The 13,599-nt window shown below is 51.6% G+C and overlaps 1 protein-coding gene across 1 annotated transcript in view; it reads right to left on the reverse strand.

Annotated features, from left to right (window-relative positions):
- Positions 1-3,182: 3,182 nt before the first annotated feature.
- Positions 3,183-13,599, reverse strand: part of Trpc7 (transient receptor potential cation channel subfamily C member 7) — a 112,971-nt gene continuing 102,554 nt past the window's right edge. The window contains exons 9-12 of the mRNA XM_042055336.1: positions 11,454-11,675; positions 10,535-10,615; positions 5,332-5,407; positions 3,183-3,352 (exon numbers count right to left, since the gene is read on the reverse strand). Coding sequence (XP_041911270.1) covers positions 3,183-3,352; positions 5,332-5,407; positions 10,535-10,615; positions 11,454-11,675 — 549 coding nt within the window. The remainder of the gene's footprint in view (positions 3,353-5,331; positions 5,408-10,534; positions 10,616-11,453; positions 11,676-13,599) is intronic.

The raw sequence follows: 13,599 nt of genomic DNA on the forward strand, positions 1-13,599 counted from the left end.
GACGGCAGGTGGGCAGAGCTGCAGGAGACGGGACGTGCAACTCCTGTTCCTCTGCCCTTGTGCTACATTTCCTTTTCTTTCTTCACTGCCCTGCTTTGCCTGAGCTGCTTTCCCTGCTGGCACAGGCATGGGGGGTGTACAAACTCGGGGCAGATGAGGAGTTTACCACTAAGCTCCAGGCTGGTAAGCTCTGCTAGGCTTCATTCAGTCCCAGGCTCTCCACTTGAAACCAAGCCCCCCTTCTCTCTTGCCCATCTGGCAGCTGTCAGGCCATTCCTGGATGGCCCTGAAAGCCCAATGAATGGGACCAGTCTCAGTTCCAGTGCTAATTCTGTGGCGGGGCCTGTTTTCCTTTATCTCTCTGAGGAGCAGATCTGAAGCTTAGGTTTTTAGGAACAGGGTGTCACACAGTTTGGAAAAGCCTGCCAAGCTCTCTCTGGCTGAAGGCAGATAGGGAAATGGACCCTGCTGTGGCTTCGAAGTGTTTATCAGCATTCTGAGGAAGATAAGCGGGAGATTGGAAGGGAAATCTTCCGGAAACATTGGTAATTTGTCCTCTCTGGTAAGATTATTTGTTCTTCCTACCAAGCATGTATGCCTCTATCCAGAGTCTAGGCTGCAAGGGGACTCCTGGGTCCTAGTCAGAGGCCAAGTAAAGAGTTGCAGCACACATGCATTCATCCTGTGCAGGCTTGGGAGCTGGGAGGGTGACAAAGGGAAAGACATTCTCTCCCTGGAGACCTGCACACAGCCTAAAAGGCACCCATAGACTTGATCATTTTATTTTTTAATTTATTTTTATGTGTATGGGTATTTTGTCTGCATGTATGTTAGTATACAATGTGCATGAAGCACCCACAGAAGCCAGAAGAGGGCATCAGATACCCTAGACTGGAGTTTCAGAAGACTGTGAGCTGCCATGTGGGTGCTGGGAATTGAACCCAGGTCCCCTGGAAGAGCAGTCAGTGCTCTTAACCACTGACTCATCTCTCCAGCCCCAGAAGTTCTTTGAAATACACCTACAATCCCCCTACTGACACCAGGTTAAGGACAGGGATTTATATTTGCATAATGCCCATGGGCTACGGGGTTTGCATCTTGCTCAAGCCCTGGGTTGAGGTATGGGTGGGGCTGGGAAGACCCAGATATGGAATATTCATTGCACCATCTTCTCTAGCAGCCTACCTCAGCATCCAGGGCCCAACAAATGTTGACTTCCCCTGCCCTTCCAAATGGAGCAGATTTGGTAAAATGGCCTGAATTAGCAATGAGTAGGGATGTACCATCCTTGCTTCCCTAGGCGCTGGAACCAACTTCCCTTCTGTTCGTCACTGCATCCTGCCTGCTGCTTCCTTACCTCAGAGTGAAGCAAACAGATTCTGCAACTGGATACCTGAAAGTCAAGTCTGATCTTTCTGCATATATCGAGGCACGCTCACCCCTGGACTTATGGAGAGTATATACAAATTCATCATGCCTTGAAAATATTACCTACTCTACCAGACAGCAGTATAAACTTGTGCTCAGTTGGCCAAAGCCACCTACTGCGGTATCTCACAGGGTACCTGTATGCAAAAATACTAAGTCCCCTGTAGAGGGTTGCCTGTCAGTGCATATGGTCACATATGCCCAGGAACAGCTGCCACCTAGCATCCAGAGATGTTACCCTACCTTGTATCAATACCCTAGTAAAACCCAAATGGGGAGTGTGGTTCCTACTGAATGCAGAGCTTTGACAAGATCGCAAAGTTGAAAAGTCATCCATCACACAGTTCCCATCTCTACATATGTGCATATCCACAAATGTGTGTGGACGCATGTGTGTGCATGTGTGTGCATGTGTAACCATCCTTTCCTTTCCTTCCAGAGTATCTTCTAGGCATTTGATTTTGGAATCCTGACCATCCTTCTAGGGGTTCTGTGAAGATTTGGGAACTGATGTATGGGGCTACTGATGCGTGGTACACAGTAGTACTGATGCATGGTACACAGTAGTACCGATGCGTGGTACACAGTAGTACTGATGCGTGGTACACAGTAGTACCGATGCGTGGTACACAGTAGTACTGATGCATGGTACACAGTAGTACACATGGGTACACTGAAGTAATCCTGAAGTCTGTGTTTCTTTGGGACCAGTGGCATCTCCTTCAATCCCAGGGCATTGGCACATTGTTTGGGGCTGGGCGCCACCTGGTGGCTGCTCTCTCCTCTCACTTAGGACCCTTGGATGTGAGGCCCCTTTCCTTGGCCCCCTTGCCCTCCTTGTACACCCAACAGGGCAGGAACGCTCTGGGTGAGGGCTGGGAACAAACTTGGCAGTTCCCTCACCACTTCCTTCCTGACCTTGGAGAGGCTGGAGTCAGGGCTGGAAATGGGAGGTGGGGCTTGGCAGTGAGGATAGAGGTCACCCACTTCTTGCGGGGGTGTGGGCCTCTCCTTTCAGATTCCCTGACCCCGAGGGTCCCCAAAGCCAGGTCCACCTGTCACAGATGGACCAGCAGACATCCACAGAGATCCCCAGGCTCTTATGAGGTAATTTTATTTCTTCTCATTTTAGGTAAAAATAGTAAATACAAGATAATCTTAATAAAGGTAAAAATACATTATTTGGATTTTGTCGTTTCTAAACAATGACAACTTTTCTCTACAGTACAATTTTTGATTTAGTGTTTTTAAACTTTTTTTTAAATAAACAAATAGAACTATTTATCTATTAGGCTATCTGGGTTCTCATCTGGCACTTAAGAGTAGGTCGGAGGCCACCTCCCGGTTCTGGTTGTGTGTATATGTGGCGGGGAGGAATGAGAAGGGACTCACAGGATGGGGAGGGTTGACTTCCCAGGACACAGCTGGAGTCCTGAGTGGGGTGGGAGGGCACATATGTGCATCCAAGACGGCCTTTCCCTGCCTTGACCACCGAGGCTGGGTGGGAGGTCTCCTGTCTGTCTGATGGCACTTCCTCCCTCCTTGGGGAAGCTGTTCTCTCCCAACAGCCTAGTTTCACAATCCTGGGTCCAGGCAGGTCCTGGGTTAAGATGTCAGCCACATGCCCAGGACAGAGCCAGTGGATCCCCTTGTATCCCAGGGGAGTGGAGAGGAACTCCTCCCCAACAGGGCTGTGACTGGGACATCAGCCCGGCTTTGGAATGCTGGTAGAAGTCACAGGTGCCCGTCAGGCACTAAATGTCCTTGCCCTTGTTCACCCGCAGGTGGTCTTTGTTTAAGTTCTTCCCAAATTTCTCACTGAGCTGTTGGATCAGGTCCGCTAGCTCGCCCGTAGCTTGTGACTTCTCTTCTAGAAGCTCATAGCGAAGGCTGGAGATGTCTTGCTTGATTTCCTTGAGTTCACCTGCAAGGACAGAACAGGGTTCCTGGGATGACCATTCAGAAGGAAGGCAGTACTGTGCTCTGGGTGCAGGTCTAGCCCCTGGGGTTGGGGGGGGGAGGTGTTGGGATCATGAAGGTCCTTGTGCCCACAGATCTCAGAGAACAAAAGTGCCACCCAGCTGACTTCCCATTATGCACTTACAGCCCCCCCCCCCCCCATTCCTGGAAAGCCTCCCCCTTCACAGTTTGGAGATGTGGAGCTCAGGGCTGCAAGATTTCTGGCAACTGTTTCACACACTGCTGGCTCCAGTCAAGAGTGAGCAAGATGCTCGTTAGCTGGAACGTTCACCTTCGGGATGCTCTGCTTGACTCTGTGGACACGTGCACCTGAGAGCCGGGCTCTACACAGAACAGCCCTGGGGCTGGCCAACTGCAGGGAGCACCTTCAGCTCGTTCTTAGAAACAGCCTGACCTCGCCAGTTCGAGCCTCCCTGATGCCTGCAGCTGCCTCCCCCAACAGGGGACCACCAAGCAGTCACTCTCATTTTCTGTTTCCATAGTAACCCACATGGTTAGAAGCCCATGGGGTCTGGCCTGTGGGAATCTCTTTATTAAGCACAAAGGGGAGTAGAAGGCTCTTTCCTCATATTCTAGACACCAGACTTAATTCTGCAGGAATCCACTGCTTGTGGGAATATTGTTCCTATTGCTTACATGGGTGTGCTTAAATATATGAAGTGCAGAGATCTTATACACACTATTCTTATTAGGGGGCTTCATGAAACCCCAGGCTCATGGTGTCATTTAAGTTGCAATGACACCGGGGCACCCGCCCACAAATTGTGTATCCGTTACCTTCATGTCTGTCACAGTCACACATCCATAAGGCTAGGAGACATGGCACCTGGTGATCTCATAATTGGGGCCCACAAGGAGAGGTAAGTGTGCTGCTGCCCAGCCTCAGGTCTGTTTGCTTAGCAGCTAGATTGGGCATTGCTGCTTTTCAGACTATGCTGGGTACCCCCAAGATGAGGCAAAGTGTCACTCAGCAGCTGGGCTCCTTTGGTAGCACTTGTGGTCCCAGTGAGGGGAGGCAGAGGATCTCCAGTCGTGGACAAGGGGCTTTCTGGGTAGCGAGTATTTATCCTGGGTGTTGCATGAGTAATGACCCCCACGTAAGGCACCCGCCTCTCTCTTAAGCAGACTGGATAATAACTGAGACGGTGAGAGCACAGGAACCACCTGACACTGTCATCTACGAGGGAGACCGCAGGCTCTGCCACAGCTGCAGGGGTGCATCGGCTGTGGTCTGTGCACCTTAATCAGCAGGTACTGAAGAGGGATGCCCTCCGAGAAACACAGCTCTTGTTGGAGTCTCAGAACTCAGAACAGAGGCAGGATGGGCATTTGGGGCTGAGCTAGTGGCAGATTCTGGAAATGGGATTTTGTATACATGCCCACACAGGAGGGCATGAATGGTGGGCTCCTAGGCTCTCCTGAATTCAAGGTGCTGGACGCCAACCGAGGAAACCATCACTACGTCCCACACCTCCATGATGCTCATATCATCATCATTGGTGGTTGGACTGAGGGTGAGTTATGTCACACAGTGAACAGGAACTAAGGTGACATGTGGAATCATGCGCTAACCAGCTGGCTTTGGCAGAGTCCCCTGGATGGTCTAGGAGCCAGTCTAATCCCGGCATTCTTAGAGAAGAGGAGGAGGTGAGATGGAGGCGGGTCAGGGCGGAGGTGGGAGCTGGTGGTGAGACAGGTGGAGACTGAGAGGCGGGTCAAGTGCGGAGACCCCGGGGTGGAGCAGCTGCTGAGGCAGGGAAATGAAGACCTTGGTCTCCCCGCCTCATGGTGAGCATCTGCTCACACTCGAGAGCAAAGAGCCCCCCAGAAAGGACACAGAACGCCAACACCACCACAGTCTCAGCCCCGAGAGAACCATGACCTGCGGAATCAGAAAGAAATTGCCTCGGGGCCCCCACGTACCTTCGTTGACCTCATCGTTTTCTCTGTCCACCTGGGCCTTCAGCACATATCTCTTTATGAGCCGTTTCATGATTTTCTGAAATGAGAAGCAGAGGTGGGCTCAGGGGCGGGGCAGCCAACAAGGGCTCCTTCCCTCATGCATCCTGGGAGGCAGCACGGAGCGCTAGCAGGCTGGTGCCTCTCTCCCAGGTGCTCTGCCCGGTGGAGGGCCTGGCAGAGCTCTGCTTAGCCTCCATACTCCCCAAGAGGTGAGAATAGGAGAAGCCAAGCCAAGGAGAGAGGGAACCTTGAATACATGGCTCTGCATGAGGCCTAAGCCCACTTTAGCCCTGGCCAGAAAGGGAATGCTGGGAAATCTTAGCAGGTCAGCTCAGGTAATTGCAGCCCTTAAGAGGGCAGTGTGCCGACCACAGCAGCGGCCAGGACCAAGCAGAGGAAGAGTTTTGAAGAGTTGCTGCCAGCATCCGTCAACCTCACTCTCAGCTGGGCTTCTGGGCCGTGATGGAGAGACCACTTCCCCAGACACCCCCAGGTCTGACCCTGTACTCCCAGGAATGGTGCAGCAGGGACTCTGGCCCCAGCTTCCCGACAGCAGGTAAGTATTCCTTACTGAACAAAGCTTGAACCACACTGAGGGGCACCAAGAATAGTGCCAAGTGTCAGGAAGCCCCGAGGAGCTGAACTTTGGATTTTGCCAGCTAGTTGTTCCAGGGTTCCTGTGAAATCACAGAATTTAAAAATATTCTGAAAGCTGAGATTTCTGACTCTTGTGAGATGAGCAGCATGGAAGAGGGGCCAGGGTTCCCTGCTGCCACTGTTGCCCTGGCCAGTGGCCCATTCACCTGCTCATACCCAGAATCAGGAGGACGCAGCAGTATCTTGAGAGTCAGAAACCTGCAGTGGACCTGGGTTCAGTCCTAAATTCTCCCTCACCGCAGAGAAATGGGGTTGAATGGCATGCACAGTGGTAGAGGCGTCAACGAATTTCCTGTCAGCTGATGGTTCTCCTCATGCCCTCAGCTGAGACTGCCTAGCCAAGGAGATGTCTCCAGACTGCAGTCCAAAGATTTTACATGTCCTGAGCTAAGTTTCTTTCGCCCATGGCATGGGTGAGCTTAGGCCAGTGAGTCCTTTGCTGGAGCCTGTGGGTCCCCCTCCCCACAGCTCCATGGTTTGGGTGCTGGGAACAGCTCATTAGCAAGCTGCCCTGTTTGTCCTCGGATGGTGGTATTAGCACAGCAGTGTCTGAAATGAGGCCCAACCTTTTCTCTGGGACATTCTTCTAGTCCAGGAAGCAGGTTATCTACATCACAGGCATGTGTACCCACTCCTTGGTACCTTCAAAGGAAAAACAAACCAAACAAACACAAAAATAAAAACTACCCTTAATTGGTTCTCCCAGAAGAGAATGGAAGTTAATCGCTGCACCTTTTATTCTAAGGAATTAAGAACATTCGTCTGTTCTACATTTTTAGGCCGATTCATAATGTGGGACAATGATCTGTATTTTGTCAATAGTATTTTAATAAAATGCTGATTGGCCAGTAGCTAGGAAGGAAGTATAGGCGGGACAACCAGACAGGAAGTAGAGGCAGATTAATGAGAACAGGAGAATTCTGGGAAGAGGAAAGCTGTTTGTGCAGTCCTGACCTGGCCATAGAAGAAGAAAGATGTGACTGCATCACTGAATAAGGTACTGAGTCAAGTCGCTAACATAGGCAAGAATAATGAATTAATATAAGTTATAAGAGTTAATAAGAAGCCTGAGCTAAGGGGCCAATCAGTTTATAACTAATATAGACCTTTGTGTAATTTCTTTGGGACTTAACAATTGTGGGGACCTGGCAGGACAGAAACCACAGACAACAGATTCAAGAGAAAGGGTGAGCAAGTTAAAGTTCATTGCCTTTCAAGGCAAACCTCAATAGTTAAGTGTCCCTGCTGGGTGCACTCCTGTAAACCTCAACTGCCAACACTTCGGTGTCTGAGACAGGAGGATAGTAGGTTCCTGGGCCAGCTCCAGGTCTGGACAGTGAGAGCCTGTCTCAGTGAAGCAAGCCAATGGTTTCTCCACTTCCGGTCTCCTGAGTGAAGGAGTCTAGCTGTTCATGATGCAAGAGGACAAGACAAAGCCTGAAAGAAATGGGTGAGTGTGAATGACACCTCTTTGTGGGTGCAGCAGCCACCACAGTCCTGCCTAGTTAGTAGTTAGTATCCACTGAGCTCTGGATTAGGCCACACGATTAAACTGAGTCCTCTAAAAATATCCCAAGGGCTATACTTAATGACACTCTAGCACATGCCTGCCAAGCTCCGTTTTGAATTGGTGAGATCCAGTTCACACGCATCTTCTCGGAGGAGAAAGAAGAGGAGGAGGAGGAAGAGGAAGAGGAAGCAGAAGCAACTCAGACATGTACTACACCTTACAGACCATAGTGTATCAGTCTTATCCACAGAAAGTGAGCTCACTCAATCTCTCCAGAAACTCAGCTCTCAGGGGAGTGCACTTAGGCCCTCTCATCCGCGTCCTGATTCTAGTCCATTGTTTGGGCTCTTGGGCATGGGAGCCAGGTTGGAAAAGACCTAACTAACCATGCAGCCAGTGCTGAGGGAACTAGTAAGCCAGATTCCAGGTGGATGCTCCAGTCTGCAGGAACTGCCTTTCCCCACCTCACAGAGCAAAAGGGCTCAGAAGATTAAAACAGAGAATTCTGTCCACCCGGGAACTCCAGAGGAAGAGACAGAGGGAGCCAGGCCCAGGGACCCTGTGAAAGAGGAAAGCTTGCCCTGTCTGTGATTTCACAGGATTTCTGCAGATGACCACAGTTTACAAGATCGACAGAACACGCTTGCAGTGAACTGGTTGCTCTGGGGAAGGCAGGGGAGGGGCGATGGACTGAAGACCGCAGGTTCTCTGCCCATCAAACGGTTGTGCATCAGAAGTACACAGCCTGGAAGGTCCCCAGTGGGCCCCAAAGCAGGAAGACAGCCTCAGGTCACCCTCAAATCCACCTTTGCTTTGCGTGTTGCAGCTGGCAAAGGACACTGATCCAGGCCCCTCCCGGTCCACATCCTCACCTTGGGCTTGGGGGTTTTGACAGATACCATACTAGAGACCACCAAGCCCTGGCAAGGCAGGGACTGAGGGGACTCTAGGGAAGCACCAGAATGACAGGCCAGAGCCTGGGTGGTGTGTTGTGGTGAGAGAGAAGTGCCCAGAGAATCAGCTGGGTCACCACCAGCTGTGAGGCCCCGGCCAAGGAGAATTAGTTCTGTAAGCTGTAAAATTTGCTGGCATCTGGGGGGAAAGGACACCACTAGTGTCCAGACTGCTTCCACATGACCTCTGGGGTCATCTCAAGACTAATTTAGATCCTGAATAGATGACTAGCTCAGAAAGCTAGAATAGCTCAGAAAGCTGAATAGATGACTAGCTAGACACAGAGCCGGGCTGGTCCAGAGTGGCCAGGTACAAAAAGCAGGGTGTTCCAGTCCCACTGCCGTCCCTCAGCCCCCATTCCCAGTGCCTTCCCGCTTTTCTGTGAGGACTATTTGAGTAAGTAGCCTGGAGCTTTTCTCCAAGATGACAAAATAATAGTGAGCAAAGCTTCCCAAGGTCATCCCTAGCCTGAGGCTGCAAACATCACAGCAGGGGTTTCTGGGAGTCTAAGGCTGGAGGACTGAGATCGTGGTGCGGGTAGGCAGACAGGGACAGCTGTGAGGTTGATTGCCATTCATCTGGGTGCAGGAGTCGCAGGCAATCATTCTTCCTTTATCTCAGTAGCCGTTCTGTCCAAGATCAGGGGTTTCTATTAGGAGTTGCTATCTGCTCTGTGACACACAAAATCTGTGCTCTCCTCCGAGAAGCTGAGAAATGGGAGCCCTCCCCTGGCAGAGGATTTGGCCTGTGAAAGAGCTCAAAGCAGGCCAAACAGGGCCATCTCTATTCTGTGCACGATTAATTTCAAGATTTGCCCATTGCCAATTTTGAGCTCATGTCATCTGTTAAGACTTAAGTGTTTTCAAGGATGAGCTATTTCTTAATTGAACAATTAAATCATCTCCAGTGCGCAGCTGGCTTCTGAAACCCGGGCGAGGAGATTCAACCTGAGACCTGTGTCCGGAAGACGCCAGGTCAGCAGCGGTGCCCCGTGGGAAGGTGGCACCAGGGACATGTCACCTTCTCACCTCAGCCCAAAGTGATACCCAGGAAAACATCATATTAACAGCCAGAAGAAGTTATGGACAAGGGTGAACCTGCTCATTGCAGGGAGTAGGAGGCAGTGAGAGAACTCCCCGCGTGTCCCAACAGCTAAGCGGTAGTCGCCATTCATCACTGGAGCGGAGGCAGTCCTGGTTTCCAGAAGGCATAAGGGGATTGCACGCATTAGAGGGCTCCCCCAAAGTTCTGTAGCAAGCATCTCTGCAGGCTGACAGGTTCAGTGGTGATCCCGAGATCCACCTGGCCACCGAGGGCACACTGGGAGTCATGGAGGTGCGACTCCTCCCCACCCCACATCTAGTCCAGAGCTGTGCACTGTATTAGCTCTGCCCCACTGCCCACTCACACAGCCCAACAGAAATAGCCATCCCTTAGATCCGAACCACAGGCACCGTGCCTCCTCCTGCTGGTTCTGCCTGGTCACTGATGCTGAGTACAGTGTAATCATGCCTGTCCCCTGCCAAGTTACCCTCCCCTCCTGGACCTTAGACGACACCGGATACTATTGCCATCCTGAGAGAATGGTGGGACTCTCCCTCCCTTCTAACCTTATCTTCTGTTCTCCCCTGCAGCTTGAGACCTTTGTGATTCTCCACCTTTACCAGGAAGGCCCCATGGCTGTCTCCTTTACCTGGCTGAGGTCTTGGCCAACTCTTCTCTTCATGAAGATGCCCCAACCCCACCCCCCTACCCCAGCTAAACCTTCCTGGTTTTCTCTAGTTTTAATCTTATTCTTTATTTCTTGGGATTTCTATCAGTTTGATGCAGTATGCTGTCTATGTGTTTATTATTTGTCTCTCCCCCTAAGCCTGGAGGTGCCCCCGGGGTAGGAGCCCTGTCGGCATGCCCAGCAGATGGCACAATACTGGCATACAGCAGGTACTATAAGGGAAGCTGTGATCTGCGTTCCCACAGCCACGTACTGAATCCACCTAAGCGGCGTCTACTTCTGCTCACACATAGGTAAGGAGGGGTAGTTACCTGGTATCTGGTGGGTTTGCTGAAAGTGTTGTTTGATGTCAGGTTTTCGGAATTCCTCATGCCAGCCTGGTAGCGGGCCTTCTAAATCAAAGAAAGAAAGATGCATGCATACACGGCAGGGCTTGGAGTAGTATCTGGACACAGAGGTGGCCTGTAGGGAACCTTCTGGGAAAGGATTGGAAATGGCTTGACTCCCTAGACTGTTGCTCCTGGGAACTGAGTTTCTGTAGGGTTGTCAAAGTAAACGACTCTCGCTGGCGCATTTGGTCTAGGAAGCCCTGGGCTTTGTGTCTTTCTTCTAGAACTCCTCAGAGGTTTATCTCCAATAAACACTGAGACCACAGAGGTGGGAGGAGGTGCAGGGAACTCTGTCCTCAGATCATCCTCTGGCTGCTTTCTGTAAAAAGCCATCTGCTTCCACATGCACTGGAGCAGTGGTTCTCAACCTGTGGGTCAGGACCCCAGGGGCAGGGGTCAAACAACCCTTTCACAGGGGCCACCTAAGAAGTCTGCATATCAGACATTTACATTACAATTCATAACAGTAGCAAAATTACAGTTATGAAGTAGCAACGAAACAATTTATGGCTGGGGGGTCACCACAGCATGAGGACCTGTGTTAAAGGGTCGCAGCGTTGGGAGGGTTGGGAACCACTGCTACAGGGGTTCCCTTCTGCTGGGGTCGTGTCTCTCCACGCAGCAGGCAGCTTGCTGAACTGAAAGCGTCTCTAGGGGACTTAGGGACATTCTGCTGGGTGGCGCTTTGCTGAGGTGTCTGGTAGATTTGGCAAGGTGGTGGCTCCTTGTAGCACCTACGCTGGATAGCTGGCTTTGTGCCAGGGGTGGCTGTTGGAAGGAAGGAGTCGAACACACGGCCCCACCCACACTCCCCCCTTCCCCACGACCAGATGCTACCTACCCTGAATTTGGAGTTCAGCATGCCCATTTCCAGGTCGTTTTCACAGCTTTTGGCCTTAGATTTGCAGAGCTTTATGAGGCACATCTTGATTCTCATTATGAGATAATAGAAGGATTTGGGGCTCGGCACTAGGTTAAAGGGAGCAGGTAGAGTCCTTCCTTCATCGAAGTAAGAAAGCCAGAGCTTTGCTCGAGCAAATTTCCATTCCACGTCCGCATCTTCCTGTGGAACAAGGGAATCAGTCACACACTGGGGGCCACAGCTTAACATCTGAGCAGGGTGTGAACAGGGTCAAGTCTACAGCGTGTGAGCGGCTCGCTGGACAGGACTGGCGTGCTGTGGGTGTGTCCCTCGTCTGTGATGGCGCAGGTCAGGAGCATCTCTAAGACCATGCGCAGGCAGCACTTTTAACACTCTACCTGCCTCAGTGTTCCTGGTGGAAAAGCTCCCTCCTCCACTCCACCAGCGCCTTCACCAGTGTCCCCACGCCCCAGCCATGATGCCCCTCCCCCCACCAGCGCCTTCACCAGTGTCCCCACTGGTAGCTCTTAAGAACTAACTGTTTTCACTGTAGTTTCAGCCTTCTGTCCGCTGACTTCACAGTTCTGGCCACTACAGCACTGAGTTAGTCATCTCCTAAAGGAGAGTCCCCCAGAAATGTACTGTGAGCCCGAGGCAATGGGGCGTAGAATCACCCGTATCTTGTTTGAAAGTCTCTCACTAACAATGTGGCTTGAGCTGGTGACTCCACAGAGTGTGGTAAGGCTTGCCTCCTCCATGCTGTCTGGAAGCAGGCGTCCGCGCGCGCTTGTTTGCACAGGCAGTGGCTACGCCCCAAGGCACTGTGAGCCCAGCAAGGATGCACCTATAGTCGGCTGGGACGGACCACTAGGCTGTAAGTCCATGAATAGCAAGTGCCCTTTGCTTTCTACCGCTAAGGCCCCACATGTGACCCGTGTACGCTGGGATACAATGGATGGATCTTGTAGACTACGAGCTTGGTGAGGAGGGCGTCACCCTGGTGTAACAGGGAGACTGGAAATGAGAAGAAGACTGGCATACTGGTAAGAATCCTGGCCATGGTCTTTACCAGCTGTGAAACTATGGTATCCCACTTAGCCAATCTGGCCCTCAGTTGTCTCATTTACAAATGGAGACAGCGTAATAATTACCTGCCTCATAGGTGGCTGGAAGAGCCAAAGGGCTATGCATGAAACGTGTCTAACCATGCCAGGAGCTGGCTAGAAATGCCTTTTACCTCCACAGCTGGGCATGGGCCTCGCTGCTAGCTTTCAGCCATACATACATAGTCTAGCCCATATTTTTGAAGGAGGAAGCATGTGCTTTGGAATGCACAGTTGGTCAGTGGCTTGGTGGGATAAATCACTCATCAGCCCGCCTTGGACTTGATCCAGAGATGTGCCAGAGCTGAGAAAGGATCCGTGTCGGGGCTGGCCTACCCCGGGGCTCAAAGTCTGTTCGTGGCTGATTTTAGCGCTGGATGGTTCCCCACCAGTTTGAGGGGGTGAAGTAGAGAAAAATAGGTCTGAGTCACAGTGGGAGAGGAGCTGAGAAGTGTGGATCCCTGGTGGTGGGAGTTCAACAGAGAGGGGATTTTCTCAGTTTTAGAAGAAGACAAGTTTTTGACCAAGCGACTCATTTAATTGCTGACACAAAAGGCCATGTGGTGAGCAGGAGGGTGAGGAGGCAGGCAGGGAGGCAGTGGACGGTGGCTCCTGAGGGCCAGGACCTCCCCAGCGGGAGGAAGTGGAGAGGATGGCAGCGGCATGGGCAGCAGAGCCTGTGGATTCCTACACGAGGTGCTAAGATCTAGTGAACCAGTCCTTGTAGAAGGCATACGGATATTCACTCGCCATGGCCGAATGTGGTCATGAGTACCCCGCATTATCCAAAAGTTCACGGCTCACTGAGACGGGCAGGCACAGCAGCTCTGACCTGACCAGGAAGTTGTTCATGGGCCAGGGGGAGGGGTTGGGCCACCTCAGTGTTCTGCTCACCTCAGAGATCATCCTAGTGACACCATGAGCCATGAGCTTGCCTAGTTCTGCACCAAGTCAGTGGGCATCACTCAGCTCAGCCAACCTTCTTATGCCATAGCTATGAGGACCAAAGCTTGTTAGGATGT

This window comes from Arvicola amphibius, chromosome 6, assembly GCF_903992535.2.
Source record: "Arvicola amphibius chromosome 6, mArvAmp1.2, whole genome shotgun sequence".
In the NCBI taxonomy this organism is placed as follows: domain Eukaryota; kingdom Metazoa; phylum Chordata; class Mammalia; order Rodentia; family Cricetidae; genus Arvicola; species Arvicola amphibius.